Source organism: Lissotriton vulgaris, chromosome 12, assembly GCF_964263255.1.
Source record: "Lissotriton vulgaris chromosome 12, aLisVul1.2, whole genome shotgun sequence".
Classification (NCBI taxonomy): domain Eukaryota; kingdom Metazoa; phylum Chordata; class Amphibia; order Caudata; family Salamandridae; genus Lissotriton; species Lissotriton vulgaris.
This window is the reverse complement of record NC_141700.1, coordinates 800,928,902-800,947,402: the sequence shown is the minus strand read 5'-3', so window position 1 is coordinate 800,947,402 and position 18,501 is coordinate 800,928,902. Positions and strand designations below refer to the sequence as shown.

Sequence of the window (18,501 nt, the reverse complement as noted above, 5' to 3'; positions counted from 1 at the left end):
GCGCTTCTCTAAAAGTAAATAAAATTAGGTTTGATGAGTGACACTTACTCTGTGCCAGCATGCACCATGATTGACTGTACGGGCCAGCCATGATGTCCCTCTGGTACCGCGCAGGCAGTGCCATAGCCGCAGTCCAGGAGAGGACTTGACTTGTGCGGCCTTCACGGCTCCAGGCTGCACTGGACTGCAGTGCAGGGTGCCCAGGCTGCTGAGGCGCCGCCATTCTACTCTGGCAACGGTCCGCGGGTGAGTCGCGGGTCCAAGTCATTACACCGGCGGCACAACATGGCGCAAGCTGCATCGGTGGGCTCCCGGCTGCGCGGGCTGTCAAACTTAAACTGTGCAGTGCTTGCACCCTCCCTCGGCGGGCAGACAGCCTGTGGCCTATAGTTGTGTGTGTCATGCTGTGCTGGCTGTTGCGATTGGGCAGATGATCATTATTGACTCATGACGTCATGAGTCAATCTGAATGTGCCACCCGGGGTGTCCGGTGAATGTTTACTTTGTAGTCAGCCAAGAGCGAGGTGAGCCGGCCCAGAGCGAGGTGAGCCGGCCCCCAAGCCTGTCACAAGGACGCACGCTGCCTGCTAGGAGCTTTGCTCATTTGGTGCTACTTAGCAGTGCTCCGGCTTGCTGATGAGGCGCTATAAATGCGTGACAGTGCATTTCAGTGCGGTGATGCGGACCACCACACTGAAATGCGTTAGTCTAACCCCTGATGCGTGGTACTTGTCCGGGATGCCCGAGGTGTTTTCAATACCCTGGTGGGTGGGCGAGTCAGACACGAAGGAGCAGAGGCCTGTTCTCAGCCTCTCACGCTCCTGAGAAGGAATGGTCGCCTGAGGATGTTAAAGTGTTATCCTGCACAGCGCCGCAAAGCCCCTTCCTTTGGGGAGAGCTGTTGGTGTATCAAAGTGCAAAATGAACCCTCCTTTTCAGATAGAAATTCCGTTTTCTAAAAAAAAGTACTTTTTTTGGGTCCTTGTTAGCCATTCTGCACTGTGCCCTGAAAAGGCTAATTAGACTGAACCAGTTTTGCAATTTACAAAAGGAGGTGTATTTGCGTGATTTGCGTGTGAACGCCCGTAGGTGGCGCTGTGTGATTAAATATGTCAAACATGCAGCCATGAAGGGGACATTACCAGCACAGCCCGTTGGCTTGAATACAAATTTAATTAAACATTGGTGCCCTGTGCGTGTGCAGTGCAGCTGGTGGGTGCGAGCGCCTTCTCACAACAACATATGATGAAGCAAAAGCCTCCGAGGTCCCATGCACTCAAGGATAATCTTAGCTCCGTTATCGATGTCCTGTAACCTTAGTAAAGCGCTTACTACCCCTATATGGAGCACTGAAGCGCTGGCCCTCACGGATGGCAAGCTTCCCCGTGCAGGTGTGCGGCTCGGATGGTGTTTTTGGTTTTTTGGGCCTATGAGCGGTGTTTCCATGTGGTGCGTGGTGACCACCGAGGTGCGGTTATCATGTTATGGGACGCAGCGCCTGGCAGTGGGGTGGGCAGAGCATGTGACACACGGACGCATGCGAGGCTGGGAGGCGAAGCTGGTGTGTCGCCGCCCTGGCAGCGTGAGAGGGGATCCACCTGCCCCTTGTACCCTTCCACCAGGCCCGGCTCCAGGAATTTTTATTTGGGTGGGCCAAGGGTGCATTTGGGTGGGCCACTGGGACTTAATTTGTGGCATATATTTCTGGGCAGGCCTGCTTAAGAGCCCTCATTTATCTCTTCTTACTCTTGCAAGGCCCAGTAAAACGCACTATTTTCCAAATCTCTTTCTAAAATGTTATTACTCTCAAAAAGTGTTTTTTCCTTGTAATGTTCCTTTGATGGGAAGAGGAGGTTTCTGAGGTGGGAGTATCAGGCAAGTGACACTCCTCGGGCTCCCTCTGTGCGAGCCTTCAGGGAGAATCCCTCTTCGTTACTACCTCCACCTGACCACGGACTCTGCAACGCACTCCCTTACAGGCTTGATTACCCACTACTCCTCTCCAGTGCACCTTATGTCACAGCTGACCTTGGGTCTCAGCCCCATATCAGGCACCATCGGGCTCCACTTTCATTTTGCCCGGTAAAAACATTAGAAAAATCCCCTTCAAACTTAAAACACTGAATATAGCAGTAAATGTAATTAGCACACACTTTAAAGTATGTTCCACAGTTGCCCTTATGAACAGAAAGGCCATGACAGGGCCGGCTTTATCGCTGATGCAAAAGTCTTTTTTGGTGCCACACCAATAACCTCTTACTTCGTAAATACCTTTACTACCACCTTCCACCAGTGCCCCGCATCCCTCCATGACCCCCCCTATTGACTTCATCTTCAGATTTCCTCACTGCCTCACGCCACAAGTGCCCCCCATATCCCCTCCCCCTCATGACCTCCTCCTTGGAGACCAGTACCCCTTATCTCTTGGTAGCCCCTCCCACTCAAGACCTCCTCGTCTAACTCCCTCACTACCACCCTCCACCAGTGCCCCTCATCGCTCCTTAGCCACACCCACTACCTCCTCCTCGGATTCCCTCACTGCCTCCCTCCAACAGTGCTCCATCTCTCTCCGTAGCCCCTCTCTCATATGCATTTCATTTGTTGTATAGCGCTGCTCATATCAGTGTAGTGTGTGTCAGTACTTTACACCACACACACATTATACAGAGACAATCAATCATACAAGTAGGTAAATCAGTCTACAGGGATTGTCACATTAGCCAATGAGGATTGTAACTTCTAAACTCCAAGTAACACAAGGATCTCTGTGACAAAGGCAGTAACCCACTGAGCTATCCAGATACAATACAGTTCATCTGCATTTAAAAACTACTAACAAACAAATGATTACTCTCCAGAAGGATCATTAATCACCAGCGTTATCTGGGCATTTTGTAATGTCTCATTGCTGTCCTGCATCGGCCATGACAAAGATAAAAACTGTTTAAATGAAACACACACGAAGTATGTGTCCTGCTGGGCCTGTGCAGATTTTAAAAAGAAAAAAATGTAGTAACATGTTCTCTTACTTGCTCCATTAGTCAAACTTTGTGTCACAGCCTGATGTGATAAGCCAGTGCAGGGGTCAGGAAAGGTGACTAAGAATAAACAAACTTTTTTTCGCCTGAGCTTTCGCTGTGCCGAGATGAAGGGGTGAAAAAAGTAAACAAAGCCTCGTTAACAAGTTAATGGTCTTTAGAGACCTGTGAAGTACTCGGGTGATGGGCTGCGATCATCTCTAAATCTGTCTGTGTGTGTGTGCGCCGGGAAGCTGTCTCCCCGGGCTGACACACACGACCTGCACGTTGCGCGCCTGCCTTCCAGCCCTCACTGCTGATGGCCAAGGCTCCTGTTTGGGTGGGCCTGGCCTACCCGGCCCACCCGCTAGAACCGGGCCTGCCTTCCACCCTCCCCATGATCCCAATACTTGCATCCATTCTCGTTTACATAAAGGATCCTCCTCACCTTTCAGAATTTCTTCAGACAGCTTTCACTTCCATTATTAGCAGTGGATGGCATTTCAGGGTAAAGAGAGGGCAGTGTCCACAACCTGCTGTTCAAAGGTCTCTTTCGGCACAAGTTGTGTGTTAGACGGACCGGGAGGGTCGGCCGAGATTACGGGGAGAGGTCTCCAGGGAGAGCCGTCTCCAACGACTGTACAGATAAGTAACTTCCCCCCCACAGACGGACACCACACAAGATTGAAGGTTAACGAGACTTTATATGCACTTCTTAGGTTACGTTGATATAATACAAGGAGGTCTGGACTCAGGGGTCCCCTCGGTTCTGATCTCTGGTTGAGGAAAAGGGTAGCGGGACAGTCTTAGTTACCAATGAGTTCAATAGCTCTCAATCCTCGAGCTCGGCGTGGTTGCTGATCGGGCCGTGGAGGAGCCAAGCAGGTCCCGAGATGGATGAAGGGTGGTCGGCGGGCCGTGGAGAAGCCAAGCAGGTCCCGATATGGATGAAGGATGGTCGACGGGCCGTGGAGAAGCCAAGCAGGTCCCGATGCAGATGACAGTTACAACGGTCCGCGGCCTCGCCAGCAGATCCGGACGACGGTGAAGGATGAAGGTTACGACGGCTGTGGCAGCGCCAACAGGCAGGATGATGGTGCACAGGACAGAGCTACGGCAGCGCCAGTAGTCCGTCCAGGATGAGTTCTTCTTTCGTCTCTCGACTCCAAGATACAACTGCCTTCCTGTTCTGGAGCTGCCCCAGTTATAGGGCTGGCGTGCTTTGATGTCCGGACCCTCGCACTTGGAGGTCGGGAGGTCCGGGATGAGGGAGTCCAGACACCCAGCAGGGGGGTGGAGCCAGCGCCCGGGGAGGCGATGGGCGAGCGGCACTGGCCGGGGGAGAACCATCGACACCTCTTTCTCCCATTGACTGGCCAAGTAGCTCGCTCGCCTCCTGGGTGGAGGGTGGTGCCGGAATGTCTGAGGCCGGGCTAGGCCCAGGGTTGAGGTCGATCGGGGGCCAGGCGGCCTCGTGGCGGAGTGTCCAAGATGGCGGCCCGGGCTGGGCGCGTGGGTCGGCCGTGGATCGGACCCACGAGGTTATCATGCTCGAGGGCAGGTGTTCCTGAGGGGACGTAGGACGTGCAATGGTGGTGTGTGGTGCTTGTATGACTGGCTCGGGCTTGGTCGAGCCGGGGGAGAGCGGCCCGTCATGTGGCCTGTCCAACATGCGTCCCCCCCAGCTGAAGGCGGGGAGAGTTACCCATCCTCTTGGGGACTCTCTTCGTCGAGGCGGAAAAACCGGGACAGGCCATCCGCGTTGGCGTGGTCAGACCCAGGCCGGTGTTCAACGGTAAAGTCCATACCTTGCAAGGAGATGGACCAGCGTAGCAGTTTTGGGTTTTCCCCCCGCATATGCATCAACCACTGCAGGGGTCGGTGGTCAGTCTGCACCCGGAAGTGGGTGCCAAAAAGGTAGGGTCGGAGCTTCTTGAGGGCCCATACCACAGCGAAGGCTTCCCTCTCTATGGTGCTCCAGCGTTGCTCCCGTGGTAGGAGTCTCCGGCTGATGAAGGCCACCGGTTGATCAAGGCCTTCGGTGTTCACCTGGGACAGGACCGCCCCAATGCCCTGGTCGGAGGCATCCGTCTGGACGACGAACTCCCGGCTGTAGTCTGGGGCCTGGAGTACAGGAGCGGAACACATGGCGGCCTTTAGCTGTTCGAAGGCCGCTTGACACTCTGGGGTCCAGTTCACCTTCTTGGGCTGATTTTTCGACGTGAGTTCGGTGAGAGGCCCTACGATGGTACCATAGTCTTTCACGAACCTTCGGTAGTAGCCCGTGAGGCCCAGGAAGGCTCGCACCTCAGTTTGAGTGTTAGGGGGTTGCCAGTTCTGGATGGCGGCAATTTTCAGTTGAAGAGGGGCCACTAGACCGCTTCCCACTTGGTGTCCGAGGTAGGTCACTGACCCTTGTCCAATTTGACATTTGCTGGCTTTGATCGTGAGGCCAGCTCGCTGAAGGGCTTGCAACACTGCTTGGAGGTGGTGGAGGTGCTCGGTCCAGTGGTGGCTGTACACAGCGATGTCGTCCAGGTAGGCGGCGCTGAACTCTTCGAGCCCCGCCAGGACCTGATTGACGAGCCGTTGGAACGTCGCTGGGGCATTTTTCATGCCGAAGGGCATGACCGTGAAGTGATAGTGGCCATCGGGGGTGGAGAAGGCAGAACGTTCTTGTGCTCGGGGTGTGAGGCCGATCTGCCAATATCCTGCCGTTAGATCGAAGATGCTGAGGTAGCGGGCAGCGCCCATTCGGTCGACCAGTTCATCTGCCCGGGGGATGGGGTGTGCGTCCGTTCTGGTGACTTCATTCAGGCCCCGGTAGTCGACACAGAACCGGAGTTCGGGTGTGGTTCCGGGGGCGGCTGCTTTGGGGACCAGTACGACCGGGCTGGCCCATGGACTGTCGGAGGGCTCGATGACCCCGAGCGTGAGCATCTTAGTTACTTCCGCCTGGATGCAGGCCCGTACCCGATCAGGTACGCGGTAGGCCCGGTGGCGGATAGGAGGGCTGTCTCCGGTGTCCACATCGTGCACACACCAGGAAGTGACACCTGGGGTGAGGGAGAACAGGCTGGCAAACCGTGATAGGAGGGCTTGGCACTCTTGGCGTTGTTCCTGGGAGAGGGTCTCCGAGAGTCGGACCCCATCCACGGAGCCGTCTTGCTCCTGGGTCCGCAAGAGGTCAGGGAGAGGCTCGGAGTCGTCCTCAACCCCGTTGTCTGTGGCCATCAAGAGGCTGAGTTCTGTTCGTGCAAAGTGGGGTTTCAGTCTGTTGGTGTGGAGGACTCGGAGCGGATTCCGGGCGGACTCCATATCGATCAGATAGGTGGCGGGTCCCTTGCGCTCGATTACTTTGAAGGGTCCCGTCCATTTGTCTTGGAGAGCGCACGGTTCTGTGGGGGACATTACCCAGACCTGTTGCCCCGGCTCGAATTCAATAGATGAGGCGTTCTGGTCATACCATCTCTTCATGTCCTCTTGACTGGCCTCTAGGTTGGCTTTCGCTAGGTCTCTGAACCGCTGGGACTGGTTGCGGAGGGTGAGGAGGTACCGGAAGACATCTGGAGGACTCTTGGCCGGAGGCAACTCCCAGCCTTCTTTGATCAGGCTGAGTGGCCCCCGTACTGGGTGCCCATAGAGCAGCTCGAATGGGCTGAAGCCTAGGGACTTCTGTGGGACCTCCCGGTAGGCGAAGAGGAGGCACGGCAGTAGCACGTCCCACTGGCGACGGAGGGGTTCTTCCAATCCCCCGATCATCCCTTTTAGAGTGCGATTGAACCGCTCAACAAGTCCGTTTCCTTGGGGGTGATAGGGGGTCGTGAAGCGGTAGGTGACCCCACACTGTTGCCAGAGGGACTTCATGTATTTGGAAATAAAGTTCGTGCCTCTGTCACTGATGACTTCTCGGGGGAACCCCACACGGGAGAAGATTCCCATCAGGGCCCTGCCGACCACTGGGGCTGTGACGGTCCGGAGAGGAATAGCCTCAGGGTAGCGGGTGGCGTGGTCCACTAGTACTAGGATGAAGCGATGGCCTTGTCTTGTACGTGGGTCTAGGGGTCCCACAATGTCTATTCCGACCCTCTCAAATGGGGTCGTGACTACGGGAAAGGGTTGCAGGGGGGCCTTTAATTTGCGGCCGCTCTTCCCACTGGCTTGGCACGTGGGGCAAGATCGGCAATGCTGGTGCACATCGTTTCTCATTTTTGGCCAGAAGAAGTGGGTCACTAGGCGGCTGTAGGTTTTATCTTGTCCCAGGTGCCCTGCCAGGGGGACATCGTGGGCCAGATTTAGCAGGAAGTCTCTAAAGCGGAGTGGCACCACTAGTACTCGGTTGGCCCCCAGCTCGGCGATTCGTTGCTCGCTGTACAGTAGGTCATTGTCCCAGTAGACCCAATGAGTTCCGGAGGTATCCCCTGCGCTTTGGGCGAGCGCTTGTTGTCGGAGTCCCTCAAGGGAGGGACAGGTCTTCTGCTCCTGACGAAATTGTTCTTGTGTGGGCCCCCCTTCTTGAGCCCACTGGTCGAGATTAGCAAGGTCGGAAGGTTGAGCAGGTTCGAGGGGGATGCCCTGGTCGGGGGTCTCGGCGGGGGCGACCGGAGGCGGAGGCGCCGGCCATTCTGGTTCTTCCGGGTGATGGTTGGCACGGGCGGCCATAGACCGGGTGGTGACGCACGCCCAGTCTGGGACGCCCAACATCCCCAAGTGTTCTTTTCGCTCCACGGCTGCCCACGGGGAGCTTTCCAGGTCATTTCCGAGGAGGCAGTCCACGGGGGCGTCGTCTCGGACCGTTACTTTCAACATGCCGGAGACCCCTCCCCACTCAAAGGGGACGCAGGCCATCCGACACAGACTCTCCGAGTTGTCGGCTGATCGTACAGGGCAGAGAATGTTCGGTAGATATTGTTCTGGGGTCACCAGATGACAGCGGACGGCTGTCACACTGGCCCCGGTGTCTCGAAGGGCTTCGGCCCGTTGTCCATTGATGCTCACCCATTGGCTGTACTTCTGGGTGTTAGCGGGTAGGGGGACCCGCGGGACCATGTCTCTTCCCCCTAAGCACGCGAGAGTCATGGCGGCTGGCTCCCACCCTTGATACTCTTGCTCGTCTGTTTCTGGTTCCTCGGAGATCTGTTCTTCCCCTAGTGCCGCGGCGGCCACCTGGCGGGGTCTTGGGCTCGGATACTGCGGGCAGCTTGGGTCATTTGCATAGTGGCCTACTCGTTGGCATCGGTGACATGTAACATTGGCTCTGTATCCCGGTCGCGCCGGGGTGCTGCCCCGGTTGGCCGGGGGGGTGGTGCTGGTAGTGGGGGCGGCCGGAGTGTTGTCTCTTCCTCGTCCTTGGCCCCCTCCTCCTCCTCTGGATCGGTGGTGACCATTGTTGTTCCTGTTCTGCTCGTAGGACCCATTCCGGCCCACTCGGGTGATCTCCCACCGGTCAGCTTCGGCTGCGAGCTGCCGGGGATCGGTTAACTTGCTGTCGAGGAGGTGTTGGCGTAGTTCAATGAAGCAGTTGTTGGACAGATGCTCCCATACCATCAGATTGAACAACTGCTCGTAGGTCGTGACGTTGTTCCCTCTGATCCAGCCTTCGAAGGCTCGGCTGAAGTACGTTACATAGTCCACCCAAGTTGTACCTGGAATGCGTGTGCAGTCTCGGAACCTCTGACGGTACATCTCGGGCGTGAGGCCATAGCGAGTGAGGAGGGCCGCTTTCATATGGTCGTAGGAGGTCATCTGGTGGTCTGGGAGCTGTAACAGAGTATCGCGGCCCTCATTGAGGAATTTGCCCCATAGGCCGGCTCCCCAGTCGGCTCTATCGATCCGGTGCGCAGTCATCGCGATTTCATATGCCTTAAACCATTGCTGGATGTCGTCTTCTCGAAAATATTCTCGGACCACATCCTTGGGGATGTGCACTTTTTTGTCCGTGGTCCCGGGGGTGGACGGTCTGTCGGGCACCCCTAATTCTTTATTCTGTTTGCGCAGGTTGATCTCGGCTAGGTTCCGCTCGTGCTCGTACGTTAGTCTTTTTTCCTCGAGCTCCCTTTGCCTCTGTTTCTCCTCTCTTTCTTCTCGGAGGCGAAGGTGCTCTAAGTTTATTTTTTGCTCGGCCAATTTGAGTTCTATGTCCATCTTGAGTCGGGCCATTTCAAGTTCGTGTAGTCGGGCTTTTTCTCTTTCTTGGATCTCGTCTTGCGAGAGACCCGTTCTTTGCTCTTCAGGGGCCGTGTTGGTCTTTTTCGCGGTGCTTTGCTCCGGGGCTTCGACATCCCCGGTCTCTGCCCAAGATTCTAGGGCATGCTTAAAATCGTCCTTGGTACTTAGTCCGGTGGTAGCGATACCTAGTTCGATGCAGAACTGCTTTAGTTCACGATGGCTGTATTCCTCTAGCTTTTCCATTTGGAACTTCTCAGTTGATCCGCTCTCTTTAGTCGACATTGTTGTTCGTTGTGGGGTGAGCTACTCTCTGTACGTTATGCGGTGATTCGGATCGCGCCGCTGGCCACCAATGTTAGACGGACCGGGAGGGTCGGCCGAGATTACGGGGAGAGGTCTCCAGGGAGAGCCGTCTCCAACGACTGTACAGATAAGTAACTTCCCCCCCACAGACGGACACCACACAAGATTGAAGGTTAACGAGACTTTATATGCACTTCTTAGGTTACGTTGATATAATACAAGGAGGTCTGGACTCAGGGGTCCCCTCGGTTCTGATCTCTGGTTGAGGAAAAGGGTAGCGGGACAGTCTTAGTTACCAATGAGTTCAATAGCTCTCAATCCTCGAGCTCGGCGTGGTTGCTGATCGGGCCGTGGAGGAGCCAAGCAGGTCCCGAGATGGATGAAGGGTGGTCGGCGGGCCGTGGAGAAGCCAAGCAGGTCCCGATATGGATGAAGGATGGTCGACGGGCCGTGGAGAAGCCAAGCAGGTCCCGATGCAGATGACAGTTACAACGGTCCGCGGCCTCGCCAGCAGATCCGGACGACGGTGAAGGATGAAGGTTACGACGGCTGTGGCAGCGCCAACAGGCAGGATGATGGTGCACAGGACAGAGCTACGGCAGCGCCAGTAGTCCGTCCAGGATGAGTTCTTCTTTCGTCTCTCGACTCCAAGATACAACTGCCTTCCTGTTCTGGAGCTGCCCCAGTTATAGGGCTGGCGTGCTTTGATGTCCGGACCCTCGCACTTGGAGGTCGGGAGGTCCGGGATGAGGGAGTCCAGACACCCAGCAGGGGGGTGGAGCCAGCGCCCGGGGAGGCGATGGGCGAGCGGCACTGGCCGGGGGAGAACCATCGACACCTCTTTCTCCCATTGACTGGCCAAGTAGCTCGCTCGCCTCCTGGGTGGAGGGTGGTGCCGGAATGTCTGAGGCCGGGCTAGGCCCAGGGTTGAGGTCGATCGGGGGCCAGGCGGCCTCGTGGCGGAGTGTCCAAGATGGCGGCCCGGGCTGGGCGCGTGGGTCGGCCGTGGATCGGACCCACGAGGTTATCATGCTCGAGGGCAGGTGTTCCTGAGGGGACGTAGGACGTGCAATGGTGGTGTGTGGTGCTTGTATGACTGGCTCGGGCTTGGTCGAGCCGGGGGAGAGCGGCCCGTCATGTGGCCTGTCCAACATTGTGGTACTCCGGATGCCTCCGTCAGAAATCCCGGCCCCAGCAACCAATCAAAAGACTGAAGTGAGAGAAAAACTTCAACCCAACTATTTTTATGGCTGGAGTGTGCGTCAGGTGATGAGACCCCCCTTAGCCACACGTTCCCTGGCACAATGCCCTCCTGGCTTCATCCTTGTTGACTGGCTGCCCCCCCCCCCCCCTCCTCACCCCCCTTCCTGCCCACTAGGGCTCTCCATGGGAGGCGCTGTGGGGGTCCCCATCACTGGTGAATCTTCTCTCAGGTGGTGCCACTCAGTGGTTTCCACCAGAAGAGCCCTGGATGGCACATATATGGCTCCGGTCTAAGGTGCATGTCGGGTGCCAAGTCCACAGTTTGGAAACAGCTCCCTCGTGACCCGTCGCAGTGACGTCATGGAGGTGCCCTTACTCTCGCATCCTTTCACTCAGAACATTCTTTTCACTCCTAAGACTCTGGCTTCTGTCGCTTGGACTCGAGGGTCTTGAGGCTTCTGGCAGAGAGGTTTAGATGCCTGCCTGCCCTCCTGTCTGTCCGCCTGCCGGTCTGCCTGTCCGCCTGCCTGTCTGTCCGCCTGCCGGTCTGTCCTTTGTCTGTCTGTCTGCCTCTATGCCTTCATGGAGGATGGTTTAAGTCCGCAATGGCGGATAGATCTGCGCCTGACAGTCTTCTAAGAGTGTCTAGTGAAGGACCCGAGACTCTGGGATGGTTCCAATAGATGCCTCCCCTCTCCACCAGCCCCACCGGACCCTGCTCCACCCCAGGCTCGCGTTCTTCACTCCTACCTCCACCCGAAGGCTGAATAGCAAGCATTGGTATGGGGCAGTTCAACAAGCAGACCTGTGCCCTCGCTGCCTCCTCTCGCCAACCCTCTTTGAGCCCATATTGCTCTAGGGTGGCCCACCTAGGCTCTGAAGTGGCCCCTTCCTCACACAGTCAGACTGGCCCATAGGTGGAAGTGTCCACTTCTGGGGGGGGGGGGGCTTCTAATGAAAGCGCCGGGCTCTTCCTTGAGACGCAGGAGAGGAGACGAACAGTTCAAGGTGCTGATGCGCCCCAACCTGGGGCATCGGGGCGAACGATGCTCCTGGGGCAGGCGGGTGCCCCAGGGTGGGCCGGGAGCCATCGGTAATGGGTACTAAGGTCCTCCCTCGCATATCTAGGGGTTCCGTGCATGGTCTGGCCTGGTAATGGCGGTAGCAGTCACACTGGCAGCGCGGTGTCCGCGTTACCTTGTACGCAAGCCAAGAGACCCACGGGCTGACACCAGCCTCCATCATGTGATCTGCCAGATTTGATTCCATTCAGCATCTGTTCTGGTCTTTAGAAGGGAAGCCTGAACACAGAAGGAAGCAAGAGTTATGTGTTCCAATTCAGGGCTGGATGTCGGCCTTTTCAGAATTCAGTTTAACAAGGATGCTTCCCTGTGTAAAAGCGTCATTAAGCAGGGCCACTGGAACGAAGTGATTGTGCGGCCGTGGCGTTTATCACATAATGATCGATTCCCCTCATAACCCGTCATCTGCTGATAATCTGCAGATTGCCACAAAAAGAAAATGTGTTTCTAGCGCAAATGGTACAAAAGTTACTAAAAATTCAGCGACACGTGCTCCGCAGTTTAAGACCCTCTCTACGGGCTGACTTGTCACCTTTCTGTTGTTCATTCCTTTATTTTGGGGGTTGAACTGGTACCAATGAGGTGCAGTCAATGCCTAGAGAGTGTTAACAATTGCAAAAATGTCAAAATAATGAAATTATACGATCACCAAATGTGCCTCATTATGCCGTATCATTTGCGTTATATTACTACCTGATTTATTTAACCCGACCACATAATTTGGCCCTCTGTCACATAATTCCAGTGGCCCTGCAATGAAGTCAATCCCCTCAAGGCCTCCTGGTCTGTGTTTTCAGTGTTGATGAGCCCTGTCCGCCTTTCTGTGCCCCCACGGTTGATGTGAAGTGTTAGTCCTACTTCTATTTTTGTGAAATGTCCAATTTTCTGTTTGTTTTGTACAATATGGCCACTCTGCCTGACACACAACCTCTCCTTTGCTTTGCAGGTGATCCCACGATGGGCGTGAAGGTCCTCACGTGCTTCCCCTGGTTCGACCGGCGGAAGGAGCGCAGCAAACTGACCAAGAGCAAAAGCCTGGAAGGTAAGAGGTGGCTCGTAATACCCAGGGTGGGCATGAAACACGGCAGTGTGCACACATCCAGTGAGTTTACACATGTGCAGACCCCCTCCAAGAGAGGCCCAGCATGCTGCTAACCAGGGCTTCTACAGAGTCCCTCTGCTGTAGATTCACATCTGCGAGAACTCCGCCGTCGAGTGGATGGGGCTGAGATTCCCAATTGTTTTATGGTGAAGGCGGCTTGCGACTCCCAGGGTGGGTTGAAACACTGCAGTGTGCACACATCCAGTGAGTTTACACGTGTGCAGACCCCCTCCAGGAGAGGCCCAGCATGCTGCTTACCAGGGGTTCCTACAGTCCAACTGCTGTAGATTCACATATGCGAGAACTCTCGCCGTCGAGTGGATGGCTCTGAGATTCCCAATTGTTTAATTGTGAAGGCGGCTTGCGACTCCCAGGGTGGGTATGAAACACTGCAGTGTTCACACATCCAGTGAGTCCACACGTGTGCAGACCCCCTGCAGGAGAGGTCCCGGCATGCTGCTAACCAGGGGTTCCTACAGTCCAACTGCTGTAGATTCACATCTGCGAGAACTCTCGCCGTCGAGTGGATGGGGCTGAGATTCCCAATTGTGTTATGGTGAAGGTGGCTCGTAACTCCCAGGGTGGGTTGAAACACTGCATGATTCTGCAAATTCTATTGCTGCTCCAGGCCACGAAGTATCAACTACTCGTAAGGTTTACAGTTCACTCGCGCTCTTTGAAAAAAGGGAATCTCGCCATCATCTCTCTAGAAAGATCGTTGGGCTTAAAGCGTTGCCTTAGAAGAGCGATACAAATAGTCTCGGGTTTTGATCTTCGCCGAGATAAAGATTTATGATCTATTTGAACTCGTCTGACCATTGCAGTCATCCCTTTCAGATAACTTTAAACAAACAGTTTTCTACTTGACATAAGGGGTCAACCTATGTATACCTGTTCAGTCCTGAAGATGGTCTCATCAATGAAAAAGAGACCGAAACGTCGACCTACGCTCTTTCTTCTATTACTTTGTACTAATTGAAACAAAGAAGAAAAGTGTTTACAATCGTTACAGTGAAGGCGTTTTAAATCGATATTGTCACCTTCTTGTTACATTGTTTATATACTTTTTAGTACCCTTTTTGAAAATACATAAAGTGAATGTTTTTTCTGTATACACCCGTTTCTGTGCCAATTCTTAATTGTTATACTGTATGAAGTAATACCATTTTGATACCAATTATTGGAATCGACTAATGAGAAGAGGCCACTATTTACTTACGTCTGCAATTCAACTTTATAAATAATCCAAATAGATTGCCAAACAAATCCCTTGAAGGCATATTTACCCTATTGTCCTTAATTTCACAGCATCTGGAGTTTAATGTTCATCTTTCTACACTGCCACCTTCTGACAATATTCCAGACTGCACAGTATTTAAAACCACTTTCCAACTTTGAATCAAATAAAGGACAGGCAAGCCGCAGTTTAAATGCCACAGACTCCCGTTAATAAATAAATCGTGCATTAACACTGTAACATAGACCACAGTGAAAGCTCTACAGACCGCTTGGAGCGCCTGGAGATTCAAGAGAAAGCACTGGGATCAGTGTCTCCCCCAAAGTAATCATAGTCTCGAAGAAGCGGAGGCCTCATACAAGCCAGGGTCTACGAATCTGCACGAGGCATGAGTGCATACTGTCTTAGGGCGCAAGCACGCCTTGAAACGGTCGGGTGGAACTGCTAGCCCCTCTTTAGTGTCTACAGCTGGCCGGACCTTTGGTTCCTGGTTCTCGTGCTACATTTCTATGGACACCAGTGTCTTAGTGGACGCACCGATGTCGCAGCACGGAGTTAGCAAGGAAACATTAAGATGGCTGCTAGATCAGCCCCATCAATGTGGATGTGGCATAATGGCTAGAGAGGTCATTTTTGAAACTTGGGGAACCGGATTCGAGCCTCTGCGTGATGCTCAGCAGGATGATTGGTGAAGAGTTTGATATGCCAGGAGGGGCAATCAGCAATGAGGGGGTTGGGACAGGAGTAGGTGCCCTCTGATCTTGGTCTTTGAATGCTTAGCAAATGTTAGCAAGTGTTACAGAGATAACTGCATGATTTACAGCTCTGTTTACAGAAACTGTGCTGGAGGGAAGCTAAGCTGAGAGAAGCCTGCTCTGCAAATGAAAAGGGAAGCTTCAGCAAACATGAACAGGAAACTTGGACAAAAAAGTCCCCCAAAGGAACAGATAAACAACAAAAGCGTAATGATACAGTACGTTGTCCCTGCTCCTCGAGTATATACTAAAGTATATGCAAGAGGTCTCGAATACTTGACCTAAAAATGAGCTAAGTATTTGAAACCGATTCTGGAGCATCATTGAAGAACTGAGTGCCATTAGGAATGAGGTTTCTAAAAGCTTTTATGAGCAATCGAGAGAAAGCATATAATATAAGTGTCTCAACAAGGTAATAATTACTGTAGTTAGATTATTAGATAGTTTAACGGGTGACCAGAAGCGCTGCAACATTAGTGAGTGGGAAGGTTATATTGCTTGTGGGCACACTTAAGCTATCTAATAATACAACTGTAGTAATTATTACCTGTGGTTGCTGATTCACGTGTTTTATTGTTTTCTGTATCCCTTTTGGATTGCTTACTTCATCAGCATGAATTTGACGCCTTAGGAAATCTGAAGGGCGCTCTATGCTGCTTCGAAACACGTGTCGGATGCTGCTTGTAATGCTAAAGCCTGTGTTAACAGATTCAAGAGCTAAATATCTGAATAGCTTAATTTAGTTGCATTCCTAATCCAATATTTAATACTAGAATTTGTCAATTTTAGAGAATGCGCTATGAACCTCCCAAAACTTCTCAACGGCTGCACCCCTCTAACTTTCGCTTGACAGAGATGACGTACACAATTACTTTAAATGTATCCCTCCAGAAGGAATGCAAAATATACACAAAGATGGGGAAAGATGCGGAGCAGAGCATAAGGTGGTAATGGCGAGGTCAATTCCACGTAAACTGAGAAACCATCTATTCCGCCTTTACCATCTCTACCCCAAAACGGCTGGACCCTGGGGAAAGGAGATGTATATTCTGCAGGTTTTTCATCTGACACAGAATTTATAGATCATGTGATAAACTTCACCATACAGGGGCAGCTGGTGTTAAATGGCGGCAGGGGCGTTGCCCTACCACCGTGGGGGGAGAAAGAAAAGGATGAAAAAGATCAGGCAGCTGGAAACAAACTGCACCTGATGCTCGGTCACAAACCAGTTTTAACCTGTTCTTTTTGGGGAAATAAAATGTTAAAAATAGTGTGTGTGTATATATATATATATATATATATATATATATATACATATTTCACCATCCATCAAGATAAAATGTTACATAATCACTGAATGTCACTACTACCAGGATGTTCCTCAAAATATGCAATAGTGTGCTGCAAAATGTCCTTTTTCCTAGCCCGTGCTGTAATATCGGGGGGGGGGGGGGGGGGTTTTGGGGACTCCTGGCACCGGACAGGGGCCTCGCTTCCAACATGAAGGATTTTTGTTCTTCGTCATCTATGAGCTCCGAGGATGGGGCTTTGGTCAGGCTCTCTTCCCAACAAAACTAGAAAACTGAGTTTGGTGGTTAGATGCTTTATATAAAACCCAGACAGAAATAAGTCTTGTTCTAGGTGCCACATGTGGGGGCGGCGATACAAAAGGAGATGATGGACACAGCGTTGACAATACAAGCACTCGCCCCCAGTCAACTGATCTGGGTTTAATCCATCACCGTTCTTTAGCCCACTCTGCCACCTCAGTTCAGACATGGCCATATGTGGGGGCGGCTACTCACAATATCTCACATGGAAATCCTTAAAACAACGATCTCTGCCATTAGACATCACGTTTGTGCTGCACTTGTGGTGATGAGAAGGTTCCTGCTGTAGGGGTGATTTTACCTGGGGGGCGGGGGGTAGTATAACTCCCAGTGTAAGGAGACCATTCTTTTTGTGATCTTTAGCTCACAACAACTAGTTGAGAACACCAGAAGAAGAAACTTTAAGAGGAAAACAAGGCGTGGTGCGTCGCCGCAACGATGGCTCCAAACCTTTGTTGTCGCGTGTACTTGGTGGAAATGTCTGGATTCATCCTCTGCTCTGGGGAAAAAAAACCTGCAATCCAATGTTGGACGCTCAGATTGATGAAGAATCTTCATTTACTCCAGAGAGCCTATTCGAAAATACAAGTGTGTTCATTGATCACTTTTTCCAACCTGAAGTCAAAAAACTGCCAGCATACATAAAGGATACAGGAGACTTCCTGAAAAAGATCTATGATGTCAAGTGGAAAGAGAACTATGTATTCTTGACATTAGATGTCCAGGCTCTATATACCAGCATTAGGCACAAGGACGATCTGAATGCCATAAAACATTTCTTGGGAAAGAGACCTAGTAACCAGTATGAACACACCAAAATGCTATTGGAGATGACGGAGTGGTGCCTCACAAATAACACCTTTATGTTTGATAGACTGTTTTATAAACAAATCCAAGGTTCAGCAATGGGTACTTGCTTCTCCCCCAGCTATGCGAATCTGCATATGGGTTGGTGGGAGGAGCAGGTGCTTATGACACTATATGAGGAGACAATGAACAAAAATGTTATTGTTTATAAACGTTTTATTGACGACATCTTTATTTTGTGGGAGGGCAGTGTGGAGAGTGCAAACAGCTTTACAGAACAGCTAAATGAAAATTCTTTAAATCTCAAGTTCACGTGCAATGCTAGCAGGGAGAGCATTCAGTTTCTGGATGTAGAATTGTTTGTAGAGAATGATAAAATACAAACACGCACTTATCGCAAGCCCACTGCGGGCAATGCAATCCTCCACGCTAACAATTTTCACCCGACACCACTCAAACAGTCCATTCCATACGCAGAATGTCTCAGGATGACACGCAACTGCAGCACAAGTGAAGGGTTATCAGAAGCGAAAACTAATCTCTTCACGAGATTAAAACACAGAGGATACACTGACAAAACATGCAAGACTGCTGATTTAAAGTGTAGCACGAAAAACCGACATGACTTACTATTTCCTGACGAAACAGAGTTGGGGGTTCAGACACAAGAAAGACAACCACCCAGGTTAATTACAGGCTTTAATCGCCACCACGCCAACCTTCGAAAAATACTCAGAAGGCACTGGCCGTTGGTCCGAAATGATACAACCATAGGGAACTTAATGGGTGACAAACCTCTAGTGTCTTTCAGGAAAGCTAAATCCATGCGGCAGCAATTGGTCCGCAATGACCCGGCTATACCAAAACAGAAAATCTGGTTTCAGTCACAAAAAGGTTTTAAGAAATGCACAAAATGTAAGGCCTGCAGTCATGGTAAAAATACAACAAGCATCACTGTACCCTTCCGCAAACAACCCTACTCCATCAGAGAACACTACACATGCAAAACGGAATATGCCGTATACGTGCTTACATGTGTTTGTGGTAAACAATATGTAGGGTCAACTATCCATCCAGTGCATGTCAGAATATTGCAACATCTGAGGGCGATCACAAATAAGGACCCAGCTTACCCAGTAGCAAGGCATATCCACGAGATACATGGTGGAGATGCTAAAGGTCTGACTTATTTTGTCATAGACAATATCCCAAAAAAT

General features: G+C 52.1%; 1 protein-coding gene across 2 annotated transcripts in view; it reads left to right on the top strand.

Annotated features, from left to right (window-relative positions):
- Positions 1 to 18,501, top strand: part of C12H17orf114 (chromosome 12 C17orf114 homolog) — a 102,774-nt gene that overhangs the window by 80,069 nt on the left and 4,204 nt on the right. For both annotated transcript variants that reach the window (XM_086946229.1, XM_086946228.1), the window contains one exon: positions 12,720 to 12,815. In XM_086946229.1, the coding sequence (XP_086802355.1) occupies positions 12,731 to 12,815 (85 nt within the window). In that variant the 5' untranslated portion in view covers positions 12,720 to 12,730. The remainder of the gene's footprint in view (positions 1 to 12,719; positions 12,816 to 18,501) is intronic.